Genomic DNA, 16,889 nt, shown 5'->3' with positions numbered 1-16,889 from the left:
GTGCTAGCTTTCCAGAATGCTATTGCACAGAAACTCTTTTGATGTTTAAGGCATCTGTTTTATTTCTAATAGAACTGATTTTGTACTTGTCTATGGAGGATAATCAAAAGTAATCAACTGTAATGTTTTAGGAGAAGAGGTACATATCCACCGTTTTCAGTGATACCTGCTTGTTTTCATGTGAAAAGCTGCACCAAACTCCAAACAAATTTGAGAAGCACCATAGTGTGATGTGTACATTGATTGTCAATTTTATAAAAGCAATCTAGTAATTATGGTCTTCCTTTCCTTCATTATTTTATTAAGACTGCAGAGGTGGCGCTAGCTAACCTGAAGAGCAAATATGAGAATGAGAAGGCCATGGTAACTGAAACAATGATGAAGCTGAGAAATGAACTGAAGGCCCTCAAGGAAGATGCTGCCACATTCTCATCCCTAAGAGCTATGTTTGCTACTAGGTGAGCATGGTTGATTTCCACAGAATCCTATTTTCTTACTTTTTCCATCACTTATCAGTGGTTGCTTACTGAGTCAGGAAACCATTAATGCTAGAGTCTTCTGCCTAATTGAGAAATCGGTTAACTTGACTGTTACTGAAAACATTTACCAGTACTAATAACCACTTTTGTAGGTAGAGTAAATTCACACACATTCATATAGTCTTTGTCACATCTGTATGATATAACAGGGCGCCAGCAAGCACAAATCCTAAACACGAACTCACCAAGACAGTCCATGTAATTTGTGGTGGTGTCTGAAAAAATTGTTTTATCTCGGGTCTGTCTAAATTTTCTTGGCGAAATTACATTTTGAATATTCAAACCTAAAAGAACCATGCAGAAACCAGTTCTGGGACAGTGGCAAGTGAGGTGAAAAATGTCCATCGAAATAAAGAACACAAATTCTCACATAACTTGTGTTGCATAATCTACATGTCCATTGTCTGTTTCAAATTGTCAACACGTGCAAAATGGGTGCATTTTTCCTAAAATATTAACCTCCTGAAAACTCTTGAATGTCACTTAGAAAGACCTAATTCCCACAATGACTATGGATATGAATTAGAAGACTGCTTTTCCAAGCACCACTACAAACCACATGGAGTAACATTTTTGGGCGGAGCATTCCTTTAACCAGAATTCTTGAACTGTCATTGTCTTGTCATCTCTGCTCATCTTAGGTTTCTGTGCCTTTGGAGCTTGTTGTTTAACATTACTGCCTTGAAAGTCAAGAGATTATGGTTCAGTTACAAGCCTGGTCACTATCTCTGAAATTTTGATGCTCTCCACAAATTGTCATGGTTTTTTTTTTTTTTTTCTTTTTTGTTTCCAAACGGGTAATGGGTATTATTGGTTAACTGGTGACTCAAACCCTAAAGATTATGAGTAAGGTTGTGTGTGCGTGTGTGTGTGTGTGAGTGAGTGAGGGATTCTCTGGTCAGTGAACTGCCATTCTATTTTGGATGGGTAATTTGTCATGTGCCTGATGCTACTGGGTTAGGTGTTGGGTCCTCAAAACCCTAGGATGGGAAAAAATGGTAACATTAGCGAGTGATATGAAACTATGCATGCAGCCATTTGGGTACAGCAATTACTCACTTTTTTAAACACATTGTTTTCTACTTGGCTTTTAAAAACAATGGTTGGATTATTTGTAGTATCATTGATTAGTATAACAGGGAATGAACAAGTATGATTCTTTCTGTTGCTCGCGGTCTAGATATAACTACACAAAGTAGAAAACTGATCTGTAAACAATGCTTTACAAAAAAAACATTTGCAGCTTTATAGCCCCTTTGGCCCCTAATTCTTTCAGAATGTGTTGGCTTCTGAGTATCTCATAAATTCTCTTAATGGAATCCTAGCCAGCTGATGGTTTTTATATTTACTTTGTTTCTGTATGCTTAAATTCATCTAGAATTCTGTAATAATGTTGATATGAGTTCAAGATTAGCCTACAAATTTTGCACAACACAACTATGCATGGAATGAGCACTATCGGCATTAATGAGTTTTTCCTCTATACTGGAGTGTTGTTCTTCTGAAAAAGATCTCAAATAATTCATTTTTCTGTGCCAGCAACAAGCATGCACAGTAAAGAGTTCACATCAATGATCACTAATCTGTTTTGCTGTTCCCTCTATCTGAGCTACCCCACACAAAGCATGTAGCTTTATTCTTTTACAGGTTAACTTCAAGGAGGCTGCTTGCTACTTTGTACTACAGTACTTGGGGTAACTGGCCTTCCATCTATTGACCTACTTTTTAAAAGATCAGTAGAAAAATGAGTATTTTTCAGCTGTTTTCAATAAATCATAAAAAAGGCTAGAAGAATTGCTATAATTATCCAGCTTGGGACATAGGTTGTTTTAGATTTGTCATAGTAGATCTTATCTCATTCCTTTCTGGCAAATGTTAGAAGCAGTGAGCGAAGTGTTAGTGCTGTGGGGAAGGCTGTTAACCAGTCAAGCTAAAATCATCAGCAGTGAATCAGTGTTTTCCCTCACAGCTCTTTTTAAAATAGATGTAACAGCTGTAAATAGTATGGATAATTTCATGGTAAATTCACAAAGTTTAACTAATCAGTTAATAAATCCAGACACAAACTGTATTTTGTCAAGTTTTATTTTGTATTTTTTCCCCTTTATAAATTGATCTCAGAGGATGAGAAATGTAATGACACATTGGCACAAAATAAGGGCTTTTGAAAATTCTATTCATCGGTGGGTGACGCCATGTGCAGACCATATCTAATCAAATAATTTTGGAGGTTGGGGGGAGGTTTGTCCCTGTTAACATTTGGGCACCATCAAATGATATATTGATAACTGGAACTAAATATTCTTGTTGTTGAAATATAAGTTTGTCAACCAAACTAGAACAACTGAGAACATGTGAACATGTAAAGTAATAACCTTTTTTTATTTATTTTTTGGTGGGGTATAGCCTGTTAGAAACTGTTCATGGAAAACTCTGTGGTGTACTTACGCGGTAGTATGGACCGTGTCTGTATGTGTATGTATTATTTTAAAAAGGTCATACCTTACTTGCATGGGCAACGTCGAGTCATCAAATATTATATTCAGGTAGGATATGGGACTTCAGCTGGCAGACACACACAAGGCTCCTACTCATACCTTATAGCCATGTAGCAACTTGACTGGAGCCACAGAGTTATTTATTAGATTGTCAGTTCAATATTCCACTGATTGATTCCTCTGTTGTATGATTTGGTGTTTAAATGTGCATATCCCATCTATATTTTAGTTTATTTTATTGTATGTAAAATTCATTTTTGTATTATTCTATATGGTACTGACACTTTTTTCTTTTTTTACATCTGGCATTCTAATAATATGTGTTAAAGAATAAATTAGAAAGAAATGCAGTTTTCTTACCTCCAGTAAAATGCAAGTGCTAATAAGATTTATACCCTTTTACTGGCTATTGGTACTATAAAAATTCAGTTTAATTTATTGCACGTCTTCTATTGATAATTTAGGAGTGTGGTACAGATTTACAAAAAGCCCCTGTTTTTACCTTTCAGTTGTGAAGTCATTGTTACTGGAACTAACTGGTTTCCGTCATGGCCTTTCTGTTGTGAAAAATTTTGGTGTTTTCTGAAAAGTCCATCTATATTCTGTACAAGTAATGAGTGTGGATATTTCTCTTTCATCTCAAAGCTTCATCAGTCTCTTCACTGTTTGAATGGAAACTGATGCTGTGTGTCATAGTTGTCTGGATGCCAACTGTGTAGGAGAGAAAATTTCCTTGTTTCCTGATACTGTCAATTTTCCCTTCCTCCAACTATCATATTTATCCTGTTTTGCCCAATGATTAAGTTTTATTTATTAAAGAGAAACACAATTATTCAAATGCTAATCAGTGTTTTGTTGCATTAGCAGCTACAGCTTACATGCCTCAGTCATTTCCCACAGACGTGTTTCTTTGTCAATCCATTTTGCACAGAACTAAATGTATAGTCCTAGTACTGATAATATACTTCTAGCTATAATGTGTGAAAAATCTATAAATACATTTCAGTGCTGTCTCCAGTTTGAATACAGTGCTATGTGTTTAGATATCTGAACTTTCTTTTGTTAAATCTTCAGTCCTCGTGTTGTGTTTTTTATGTGTGAACCTTTTCACACAAAAGCTTGGCTATGGCTCAGAGTTGTAGGTTTAAGCTGTTTTTTCAACTTGTCGAAGACAACAGTAAAGAGGTGGGCTTTGTTTACAGAGATTGCTGAAATGTTGTTTATAGAATTGGGAATAAAAACCTTCACATTTTCTGAAGAGTATAATGATTTAAGATTTTAATTGAGAAGGCATAGAATCAGTGATTATGTTAAAATTACAAATTGCAGAAATGGTGATATTAGCACATATAACCAAATTCCATCTTTGCCGTCAATTATGTAGGCTTCATTAAAGCTGTCAGAAAGTGCATCATTGTTGAATGGCTTTTCGTTTTGTTGAGAAAGCCGAGTTGATTTTTTTTTTTCCTAGGCTTAAAAACAAAACAAAAAAATGTTGTTTACCAAGTTTGGGTAGGAAGGTAATGGAAAAAGCTAAGTGCATTGATACAAGGCAGATGTTAGCTGCTCAGAATGCTGTGTTAAGCTGGGAACTGGTGGGTAAAATCAAAAGGAATGCCCAAAACATTCAAAAGACATGTTCCAACAAATATGTGTTCTTTACAGTTTTATCTTGTAAGTTAATTTTGTCTAAACTACCATGTCCAAATTCTATTTGCTTGTATTTTCTGGCAAGAATTTAAGAATAAAATGGTATTTTTACATCATCACCTTCTAACAGTTTTAGCTAAGAAGTCTAAATTTAAAAAGCAAGAATTGTGGCCATTTGGGTTATTGAGTAAAGAATCTTGGCACACTAATAAAGCCTTGCCATTAATTTAGGGTGTCTGTAAGACCAGGTTGATGATGATAATGGTTACTGTTTCATCATCGGCTCACAAATGCAGCCTAGTATTTGTACTTCCCCTGTTGTTCCTCACTGGGAAAGCAAAAAAAAAAGAAATGAAAGCACTCTGGCTTCGTGGTATTGTTGATATGGTGCTTCAGCTCAACAAAGCACTAGGGAACAGAGAACTTTGAATACGTATAGTTGTAATGTGACTGCTATTGCAGTATTTTAAAGAAGAATGTATCAAAAACATTTTAAGACTTTAGAGTTTTGTTGATATCATATAAAAGTGCTGCATGTAGCCGTTTGTAATTTGGTCCGCCTGAAATGCTAATCAGGCCGTGCTGATCTCTTTCTCTTGTTGTTTTTTTTTTCCCTCACACATGGGAGCTGAAGCTTTCCCGGGAAAATCCCTGACCTTCACCTCTTTTCAGTGACTGGTCACACCCTCCAATAGTTCTCTTCTCTTCTTGTTAATAGATTTAATTTAATTCATGGAAAGTTACCCACCAAAAAAAAAACAAATAAGAGTCTGTGAAATGTAGTGTTGCTAATCTTCTTTGTTCGGTAATTTCCCTTTGTGCCATTTCTTATCAGCCTTGTTTGTTGAATATATTTATAGTAAGAGACTTTTAAAGGAATACATTGTGCTATTTTAAAGCTGCTGCTTTCTTGTAAACACACAGGAGAAAACTATCCATCATGAAAATTTGAATAGTGACCACTGGAATTGTAACACCACTCATATTACACACCAACAAGATGTCCTTTGCATACAGCTAGAAAAAAAGGCAGAAGGGGGCTTAGCTTCATAATGATTTTGTAACTTTTCCACTGCCTTATGGTCCTCTTTCATATGGCGTTTTGTATTGGATTTAGTATTTACAGAGAATACAGAGAATAGTAATAACACCTTAAGAAAAGAGAATCCCAACACCCAGTGTCATTCTCTGACTAGGAAATGGATGAGCTAGTTTGAGAACAATATACTAGTAGTGCTAAGACATGCTGATACTTGCACACTGATCAACTATTTAAAAAAGAAAACAAAAACTCTTTGATCAATGGAATAAACACTTTCATGCAGCTGTATATAAATATGGTTTGATGATTTATCTGATGGGTTTACGCAAATTTTCTACAAAACTATGGAAGCAAAATAAACATAATGCGGAATATAATTAACGGCCTTATCTATCAAGTAACTCTTTTGTCGTCAGTCAGGTATTTACAGGATTCAGTGAAAGATCTTTGTTTAGAGACAGAGTGGTATACCCTTCTGTTGTCTTAATTGTTCTCTAGATCATGGCAAAGCTTTCAGAATTCTTCAAAAAGAAAACATAGTTTGATAACCATTCTGATGTATGAGCTTTTATTTAATAATATGTGAAATTGTTCTCACATATACCTTACCAGTGGCATTACACCAAGACAAGATAAGCATTGGACTGTAAGCAATAGACTAGACAAGGTTATCTCTATGTGATCGTCTACTGCAGAACCAATAAGGAAAAGTGATCTAAAAGGCACAAATTAAAAAGACTGTCTTAGAGTACATTTGCCTGCTTCACTTCAATCAAATGTTTAACATAAAGCAGAAAATTACACAGGGGAATTTGGATAAGTTTTAGAATAATAAGAAGACTGGCATGAGGAGAATTTTTTTTTATGTGTAGGCAAAGATGAATCCCAGAGTGGCTTGATATAAAGTAGACTTGGGAATGCTGAGGGAGATGGTATTCAGTGGATCAGCACTTAATGTTTTCCATTTTTGTTTTTCTGATGTAACATCTTAAGAATTTTATTCATACCCCAGCATGAATATTTCATGTGTCAGTAGTGCCATCTAGCTCAATAGGGAAGAAAATGTGTTAAGTAGCTACAATTTGGGATTTTTGTGCCATCTGCTGGACAATGTGTAATTTTAGTGTTGCAAACATTTTCAAAGCACTTATTCATTTAATTTTTTTATTTCTCCATAGGTGTGATGAGTATGTCACCCAGCTTGATGAAATGCAGCGACAGCTAGCAGCCGCTGAAGATGAGAAAAAAACTCTGAACTCACTGTTGCGCATGGCTATCCAGCAGAAGCTGGCTCTTACTCAGCGACTGGAGGACCTAGAGTTTGACCATGAGCAGTCAAGGCGGGGTGGGCGTAGCAAGACCACAAGCAAGAGTAAAACAGCCTCGTCCAACCCTAATGTAAGTCACGGGCGCTCCTGTGCAGTCAGGCCCGAAGCGTCCGTGCTTAATAACCAGGTCTTCTGCAGTGAAAAATATAAAATCTGTTGCGACTAAAAAAGCACATTTGGAGGTGTAGTCTCGTGGTATTTCTACACCTTACATAGATGTGAAGCCCCACACTACAGTGAATTTTCTAACTTGTGTTGGTTTGCTGTCATAACTGTTTGGCTACTACTAGTTGTTGTTGTCTGCTAGAAAAATGTGTATAAGAATGCTGTTAGCCAGTTGGTAATATTATATGGCATGAAAATAGCTCTTTGCAGATTAGCACCTGTGCCTTGGCATTGCTAATGAAGACTTTACAGCAGCGTCTGTGAAAGTAGTGGCTTCAATCTAACTTTAAGCTCCCTCTCTGTAGTGTAGGGCTGCTCCTTTGGGGCTTGTATCTTAGTACATGTTCTACTGAGATGTTCTTTGTCATCCCATTAGCCTGCTGCCAATGCTGTCCACTACGCTAAGGCCATTTGACTTGTCCTCGCTTACTGAGTTGTAACAATACTTCAGGGTGTCAATGCGTGTGACGCTGTATCAGCATTTTTGCAAGGCCGAAAATTATTGAAGGTGAACTGCCTCCTTTTCTGATTTTATTTAACTGAAAAGCATCAGTGTTCATTGATGCCCCACAAATAAGAAGGATATTGCTATCTGTGGGTCTTTTTTTATAACAGTTTTAACCATGTTATAGCCTGTGTCAAATTTAGCAGTTTGTTACATTACACAGTACTTAAAAACAAGCATAATGATGTCAAGTCCACAGTTATGCAGCACATAATAAACTTAACTTCTCTCTGTTTTATAAATGGAAACAGTCTGCACGTAAAAGAAAAAGCTGGATAAAATAATGTTTTGTATTTGAAAACAGACCAAAGCCATAATGCTTATTTTTTTCTGTCTTCATTTCGTGTGAAATGCGTTTTAGCTTTGACCAATTGTTATTGCATTCTAGTTTTGCGGTTTACTTATGGATAGCTCATTCTGAAATCGGAGTGCGTCTAATGCTGTTGCACTTGTTTACAGTTCAGCATATGCAAAGAGGTTTTTTTTTTCTCTTTTTAAATTTAACGGCATAGCCTGCTGGCTATGATAATATTAATGGGTATCGATTTAAAATAATTGACAGCAGGTTTTACTTGAGCATTGTTAAATACTTTTGAAATTTTTCTAACTTACCTTCACTCTTTCTTAAGTTACCTTGTGGGGGCAAAAGTAGTTTAGCGCTCTTTTTTTGTTGTAAAATTGCATAACTGCCTCTTGTTAATGTGGCAGCTGGTATATCTGAGTATTGCCAGGAGCATGGAGCATTGCTTTTCAGTATTATAGTTAATGCTACTTGTGCGTCTTGGCTCAATATTATAATGCTAATAGTAATGCAAAGTGTATAATGTTTAATGCAAGCACAGATACCACAGGGCTCTACATTACACTTTGGAGTCAGCAAAACAGCCTGTGTAATGAATTCTCTATGTGTCCCCCATAACTTGATCACGTTATGGGAGAATTTAAATAATAGCCATTCAGATTCAGTCAATCAGAATTATTTAAAAAAAATGTTAAAAGTGTACTTCAAAATTGGTGCCTATATTTGTTTATCAAAAAAATAACTGATGTGAAATCCAAAAAAAAAAAGCCAAAAGCAAAAAAAGTATAATTGATTATGATTAATAATTAGTCTATTTTGTCTACAGTTATTTCTAATCTCACGAGCACAAAGAGGCACATTATTTTGAATTAAGAACAAATCAAATTATGTTACATGAAAAGTGCCTGTTCCTCAAGTCATTTACCATTTAAATGTAAAGCCCTGTTACCTTTTTTTTTTTCCTCTTTTTTGTCTGTACTGCAGACGGTAGTCGCATGTGTACGTCTTCTGTATGTCTTTCTTTGATTGTCTCCCGCTCCTATGCTTCAGTCCCTCACATGGAGGCAGCAGACTGCTAAGCACTTGGCTCTGTTTCTTTCCGTTTCTCTTTGTCTGCTATGTTACATGACTGCAATTTCTTTTAGATCGTCAGCAGCTTGCTTCCTCCACATCACCGCTCTACTTGCCCCCATTATTAACGAAAGGTAACTCCTGAGCCATCTTGCTTCCTAGAACTATTGAGGCTGCAAGCTGCCTGTAACAATTCCCTTTAATGCCGCTGGATGTTGAAGCCAGAAAATGCAAGAAAACTGTTTTCATTTTTATCTAGCATTTTGCATTACTAAACCTATGTCTTCAGCCTGAGGTATCTTTATAAGATTAAGAAATTTTGATCAGATTTGGCAAAAAAATAAATCAATGATCATGCCTAAAGTGAAACGAGCCTCAGTTTACAGAAACTGAGTGATTTTTATTGGGCTCTGAGTTGGAAAAAAAGATTTAATTATTATTACTTAATGAGAAAATAAGATGAGCAAATTTTATACACAAGTTCAGTGAACTTTTTCAGGCTCTGTACTGGAAACCATACTAATCAGATTGATCAATTCATGAATAATGTTCTTTCTGAAAAAATGTCAGAAGTAAACCAGCTGCAGCAATAGCTTTATAGTTATTTGTAGATATTTTCAGCTTCTGTATGGATATGCAGATCTCCTTTTTCATAATATGCTGACACCTCTGGCGTGCAGATCATAACGTACACAGTCATAGTCCACTGCTCATTTACACGTGAATGTTAGCTTTAATATATAAACTTAAATAAGGAAGCAGGGTTGAAACATGAAAGGTGTAAAATAGGGAAATTAGAGCACATAAGATTTTTTGATACAGGTGCGAGTATTTTAATTTGTTGTTTAATATTGTTGAATAAGGTTACGCTGTTTTTGAAACTGTATTAAAGGTTTACTACTAAAATAGCTTAATTAGATATTTTAAAATCCTAATTCTACTAAAACAAAGGAACTCATGATTAGTGGTTCATTTTGTTGAAGACAACTGTGATGTTCAATCCTGCTTTCCATTATGCTGCATAACCCTCAAAGGCCTTCTATCTCATATTTTGTGCGTATTTTTTTTTAATATTTGCAACTACTAATGGATATTATATCCGGCATTGAAAGCTCTGTTCGGTAAATTGCATTTGTTGTATTGCTTCCACAGGGTTAGGAAGCCTTCCTTTTTTATATAAGGGCTGATTGCTCTTGTGTCATGAAACCAGCCTGTATGTGACATTAAATTTAAAGCAAAAACTGAGATTTGCAGATGGTAGGAAGGGCCTGGGATCTGACAGTCATTTTGAAATGTGGAAAATGTATAGCTTTTGAACTCATTGTGTCAAGTGTGTTTAAATAGCTACTCTAGGCATTGCTTCAAAGTTATCTGCTTTTCACATTAGCACCTTCAAAGCCCAACCAATGGAGTGGCCATGGGTTTCTTGCGTACATCTACAAAGGTAGAATCTGATTCTTGCGGAGAACTTTGAACCAATGTCTACAGTTAGGACCCAGCATGTGAAATTGCTTACTACCTCTGCTTTCCAGCTTTTTTAAGTTAATGTGATCCGATTCATTTTTGATCTAGCAGGCTGCATGCAAACTCAACCTGCATGGTCACCTTTCCTGAGTGTGAGTGAGTGAGTGCTTGTGTGTGGCTCTTTTCCAGTGCATGAGCAGCTTGTCGGGTTCAGCACTTGAGACGTGGGCTTCCTGCACGCAGCTTTTGTCCAACAACAAGCTTTCCTGTATAACATCCTCGATGCTTGCCTTTATTTGAGGCAAAAGAGACACTCGTCTGTCAGCTGCCTTTAACTTTGGAAGCTAACATGCATCTGTGCCTCTTCATTCACTAACCCAGATGCACCAATGCTCTTCTCTGGCCTTTAGTCAGCAGCAGTCAAACTTTGTTTTTTAAAGTATTTTAACTCTTTTGTTTTTATTTGTGTTTTGTTTTTCTTTATTTTTGCAGTAATAGGCTAGATCCTGGAGATGGACATTTCGACTGAAAGCAGTTAATATCAGTACTAGTTATGGCTGCTGATGCTGCCACACGGTAGTCAGTTAAAATGTAACAGGACTAACTAAAGGAACCTGGACAGTACACTAAAAACAAAAGTGCCGCACCAAACCCAACTGGCGGCTCCCACACTAAGCCCACGTCATGTCTATCCTTACCATTTCAGTGCTGCTGCAGGAAGACGACGCTCACAAGTGTTGCTGAAATTCCACTTCTGCTCAAACTGAAGTCATCACAAGTTACAATAATTTTTTGTTAAGACTTGGAAAAAAACCGAGTCTTTCTTCAAGCTGGTTTAATTGCAGTTATTGATTCAGTGTTTCTTACTCAGACATTTTATACCTCTGCACTTTTTTTTACTTCACACACATATATACATGTATATATATATATATATATATATATATCTATTTTTGTTTTTTGTTTTTTGCTTCTCTCTCTAGGATCAGTACATAGTGCTGTGGTTTGTGACTCTTTGAGCTATTAAGAATATTTTCATTTGTTCCCCTTCCTGTAGTTGTGCATGTATTTGTTTTTCGAGTGGCGCTTCAGCACAAGCATATTATGTGCTACAGTCAACTTAGGATATTAATGAGCTTTATGGGCTTGTTTTTTCATGTTGCTATTTTTATTATTTGCTATTGTTAAACTGCCATGTTTTAAACAAAATCCAGGTTGAGCAATTCTGGGATTTTTTCATATATTATTCTTAGGAATAGTTCAATGTAACAAGGAGAAACTTGACGTTGTTCTGGTTTTAAAAGGTAGATAGGCACTTGAAAACCATGAATAAAACGATTAGTATTACCTACACGATCCAGGATTCCTGGATGTTTTTTTTATTTAGTTAGTATCCCTGAGAAACAGAATTTTTTACAAATGCAAAGAATAAATTCCAAATTGGAATTGTTTCATTCTCTCTTTGTTTATCGTGCCATGTCTTGGTACATTTAGGTAATTATATAAGAAAATTTGCAGAAATGTGCAGCTCAGCAGCCTGCTGTTCAAAGCCTTGCGTTATTTTACTGTTTGTTATTACCAGTAGTGCCTTTAAATAATTTCAAGGGAGAATATTATGTTAGTTTTCTTTTTTTAAGGATGTAGGGAAGAGAAATGTTTTAAAACATATGTTACAAAAAGTCGACATTAGTAGCAATAAGTGCAAGCAGAATTCCCCTTTTTGCACAGGTAAAATCGTAGTCTTAATTTTATTAAAAATTAATTGTATGAAATTCTGTTAATCAGTGATCCTGCAAACATGCAGAACCTTGCAGATTCAGGGGCGTGTTAAAAACTTCTTTTTTTGTTTTTGTTGTTTTGTTCTTATAATTACACTTTTTGGGAACCAAATAACTGTAACTGTTTTTGGGCTCCTGAGGAACAAAAGGATTCAATTCTTTGAACACATCTGTGGTTGTAGGACAAGAGGACTTGTTTGGATGTTAATATAACTCTCGCTTTGTTTGGTGAAGGTCATGTGATCTCTCAATAGTATTGGTGGAGAAAGCGAACGGGACTGGGGGGCATGTTGTAGGCTTGTTTTCACTTGATACCCTGCTTAACCCACCTGCGTGATTTCAGGAAACAGAAAACAAGCTCTGCATCAACAAGCTGGCTTGTGCCAACCGTCACTGGGCCGTTTGTTGAGGCTTTTAAAAGGCAAATTAATAATGTGGTTGGAAAGATTTTTAGGTTGTTTTTTGTTTTACTCAAAATTAAGTGCAATTTTAATGCTATTTCAAGTAAAGAAAAAAAGTTTTCTGTTTGCTGGAAACGATAGCATTGTGATTACTAGGCGTGCAAACTTTATATTGTCATTTTCTGTTACAGTATTGATTCATATAAGAATTTGATACCTTTATATGAGAATAATTACTTTGCCTGTATGGTGGTATTTATTTAAAATGATGTCATGCAGTACTGTATTATTTTATGTGCATTACCATTAGTGACCTTTCGGTCTCAACTTAATGTCATTTGCATGTACACCAGCCAAGGGACCTTTACACAGATCCAAAATAAACGTACGGAAACAAATGTAAACTGAATTAAACAAATGAGAAAAAAAAGTGTTAATCTTTTGTATCTTAACTAATCCAAAAATATGGTCTTGTTTTTAATAATACTAGAAAGGCTATCTGTGTAAAGGTAGGCTTTTGGCTTTATCAATAAATGTGACTAAAAACTCTTGTGGAGTCTGGCTTGTTTTTTTTTTTTGGAATATTTTTATAACCTGGTTGTCTTTTGAAATGTTCTTTTTCTCCAGTCAAATACATTGGAGGGTTCAACAGTAGATAGAAAATGATTGATGTTACACATGGATGTCAGAATGTGAATGTTTCTGGCGTCTTTAATATAAGCAGCAAATCACCGCTTCACAACAGGGTTTCTGTCTGTTGTCTTTGCCTGTTTGGAGCACAGATCCCCTCCTCGTGACGCCAGCGCACCAAGTGCAGGATTGTGCCGTTTATTTTCTTGTCTTCTTAGACTAAACGTCATTATTACACTTTTAGATTCTTTCCTGTTCACCAGAGAAAGGACTCCCTCCCAGCCTGCCCTTGCTGACGGTGACTACCCAGCCTTTCTGTCCATTTCGTTCCCTGGCTGCTCATTTGCATTGCCAGGCTGTAGTCCTGGGGTTTATAAGAATTTCTTGATCTGTTTTTATTTTGTTCATGTACTATGCTGGTCTGTCATAGGTTTTACAGTCTTAAACAGCCTACTAATTCTGTGTCTACCATAAGAATATTCAACAATTACTCAAAATATTCTTTCAGTGTGGAACTGCTGAGATATGAATGTGTCTGCTTTTACTGTTCATCCTCCTGGCTGACAGATGCAGTGTGCAAGTAAGTATCATACTCTCAAATTAAAGAAAAACTGAACATTTTTTAAAACTTAATATTGAAAAGGTGGTACTTTCAGAAATGCATAATAAATACGGTGTGTAAAGAATGTTGACATGAATGACTGTTCCTAATTTGATGAATGTTTGGTTCAAATGAGTCAGAATGTTGCAGAGACCCCACAACCAATATGTTGTTATTTAATCAAAAACACTCAAAATATAAATATGCTGGAAAATGTGTGAGGCTGTGCTTATGTGTTGGGAAATATAAAGGGATTTCTCATACAGGGAACGTATTTGTACTTCTGTCTGGTAAACCGCCTGAAACCAAAAGCCTTACTGAATCTGAACTTGCTCAGCAAAATGATTCATTTAGTGATCTAAATTAAGGAAGAGCAAACGTACAGAATGTAATGGAGCTTTTACCTTTATCCAGAGATTTGGATGGATGCTGATCAGAAACTTCAGTCCCATCAGGAGTTTAGGTAGGGTGAGCCTGGGCTAATTGATCCTAACCCCATCCAGTCAGCCCAGAGTACCGTGGGTTCTCGCTTTATACAAGTTTGAAATATCTCTCTATTATAATAAAAAAAAATATTGGAAGACGAGACTTTTTATCCTGCAACGAGAGGTGATCTTTTGAAGAGACATTTTGGAATGAAGTCCCGCGAGATGGTGACTTTTACCATTAGATTCCTTCAAGTCACGCCCTACTTACAACCGTTTTCAAACAACACCACAGACCTCTCGCTTCTCATTCATTCAATTCAATGTTTTTGTCAGACACAGTGGTTGCTCTCTCAGCTCTTATAAATTTTAATATTTTCCTCACTTTAAGTTCTCAATTAAAGAAGACGTATTATGTCCAAATCTTCTTGAAGAATTTAATCACGAAAGGTTATCAACAAAAAAAATGAGTACACGGGCAATCCTAGCACCGAGAAAAGATGAAGTCAAACGAATTAATGCCAAAAATGTCGATCGGTAACACGGCAAAATGGTTAAATGCATATCAATAGACTATGCTGAAACAGCTGGTGGTGACCGTGTGGAAGATGAAAACGTCAACTTACAATATCATGAAGAATATCTACAACCGTTAACGCCGTCTGGTTTTCCACTGGCCGGATTACTGTTGAAAGAAGGATGTATCCAAGAAAGGTAATGTAGTACATGTTCCGCAGATAACATTAGACAACAAAGGAGATCTTGATACGTCATTCGTATTAAAATGTTAACAGTTTCCCGTTTTTACAAATCTCAGAGCCAAACATTCAAAAAAGTCATTTTATTTAATAGAGAGAAAGAAACGAAATGCAATCACGGGCAGTTATACGTGGCATGGATGCAAATGCAACACTTCATATGAAAATTAAAATTTGTTTACATTGTGCATTCACATCCCCAGACGTAGAGCAGCAGAACCGCGTTGAGGTTAGTGTGTAGCGCTGGCCAGGGGGTTGGCGAGCAGAGCCCTCCTAGTGCATCTTTAAAGTAATTCCATTTACACTTAAATATTTTTGTTTAAATTGTATAGGAATAGCATGTGCATCATAGTTAGACCACTGATTGGCCAGTGCAATGCATGTGTAGTCTGCATCCTGATTGGCTGTCATCATTGTGAGACACTCTTGGAGGTCATTGGCAGGTTTTGGTTGTTTTTTTCAGCCAACATGACAAAACAATTGCATAAATGTATAATTTTTAAAAAGCATTTAGATGACCAAGCACTCCCAAGCAAGCAATAATACCCATGAGGTGCTACGTGCAGCTGTATAGTTGATGGGGGCTAAGCCAAAGTTTCTTCATTTGAGGTAAGTGTACCTTCAGGAACTAGAAGACAAGTATCTAATGACATGAGGACCACCAACAAATGTGACTGCTATTGCCAAACCAGTCGCCCAACCAAAGCGGGGAACTCGTGCCATTTTTCAATGAAGTGGTATAAACCGTGTAAATGACTAGAATCCAGCATAGCTTAGGATGGGAGTGTATTGTGATGTGTGCAGTCACTTCCTAGGGGTGCATACAGAGCAGGTGTTCAGTAGAGAAGTATTTAAAAATAGGGGCTAACAAGAGCAGAAACATACCCCATGCAGCCTTTGGATAGATAACACAAGAACAACTGCAGGAGGATGCCAGCTTTTCATTTATAGAGACAAACCGCAAATACAGTGGGGCAAAAAAGTGTTTAGTCAGCCTCCAATTGTGCAAGTTCTCCCACTTAAAAAGATGAGAGAGGTCTGTAATTTCATCATAGGTATACCTCAACTATGAGAGACAAAATGAGAAAAAAAAATCCAGAAAATCACATTGTCTAATTTTTAAAGTATTTATTTGCAAATTATGGTGGAAAATAAGTATTTGGGCACCTACAAACAAGCAAGATTTCTGGCTCTCACAGACCTGTAACTTCTTCTGTAAGAGGCTCCTCTGTCCTCCACTCGTTACCTGTATTAATGGCACCTGTTTGAACTCGTTATCAATATAAAAGACACCTGTCCACAACCTCAAACAGTCGCACTCCAAACTCCACTACGGCCAAGACCAAATAGCTGTCAAAGGACACCACAAACAAAATTGTAGACCTGCACCAGGCTGGGAAGACTGAATCTGCAATAGGTAAGCAGCTTGGTGTGAAGAAATCAACTGTGGGAGCAATTATTAGAAAATGGAAGACATACAAGACCACTGATAATCTCCCTCGATCTGGGGCTCCACGCAAGATCTCACCCTGTGGGGTCAAAATGATCACAAGAACGGTGAGCAAAAATCCCAGAGCCACACGGGGGCACCTAGTGAATGACCTGCTGAGAGCTGGGACCAAAGTAACAAAGGCTACCATCAGTAACGCACTACACCGCCAGGGACTCAAATCCTGCAGTGCCAGATGTGTGCAGGCCCGTCTGAAGTTTGCTAGAGAGCATTTGGATGATCC

General features: G+C 36.8%; 1 protein-coding gene across 3 annotated transcripts in view; it reads left to right on the top strand.

Annotated features, from left to right (window-relative positions):
- The window catches only part of LOC114669038 (protein bicaudal D homolog 2-like), a 116,171-nt gene extending 104,812 nt beyond the window's left edge, over positions 1–11,359 (top strand). The window contains exons 6-8 of one of the 3 annotated variants that reach the window (XM_028825139.2): positions 307–458; positions 6,908–7,127; positions 11,056–11,359. In XM_028825139.2, coding sequence (XP_028680972.1) covers positions 307–458; positions 6,908–7,127; positions 11,056–11,058 — 375 coding nt within the window. In that variant the 3' untranslated portion in view covers positions 11,059–11,359. Of the gene's footprint in view, positions 1–306; positions 459–6,907 lie in introns of all 3 variants that reach the window. The other 2 variants (XM_051921434.1, XM_028825138.2) reach the window with 2 other exon arrangements.
- The last annotated feature ends 5,530 nt before the right edge of the window (positions 11,360–16,889 follow it).

Source organism: Erpetoichthys calabaricus, chromosome 18 (assembly GCF_900747795.2).
Source record: "Erpetoichthys calabaricus chromosome 18, fErpCal1.3, whole genome shotgun sequence".
NCBI classification, from domain to species: Eukaryota; Metazoa; Chordata; class Cladistia; order Polypteriformes; family Polypteridae; genus Erpetoichthys; species Erpetoichthys calabaricus.
This window is presented reverse-complemented; position numbering and strand designations above follow the sequence as displayed.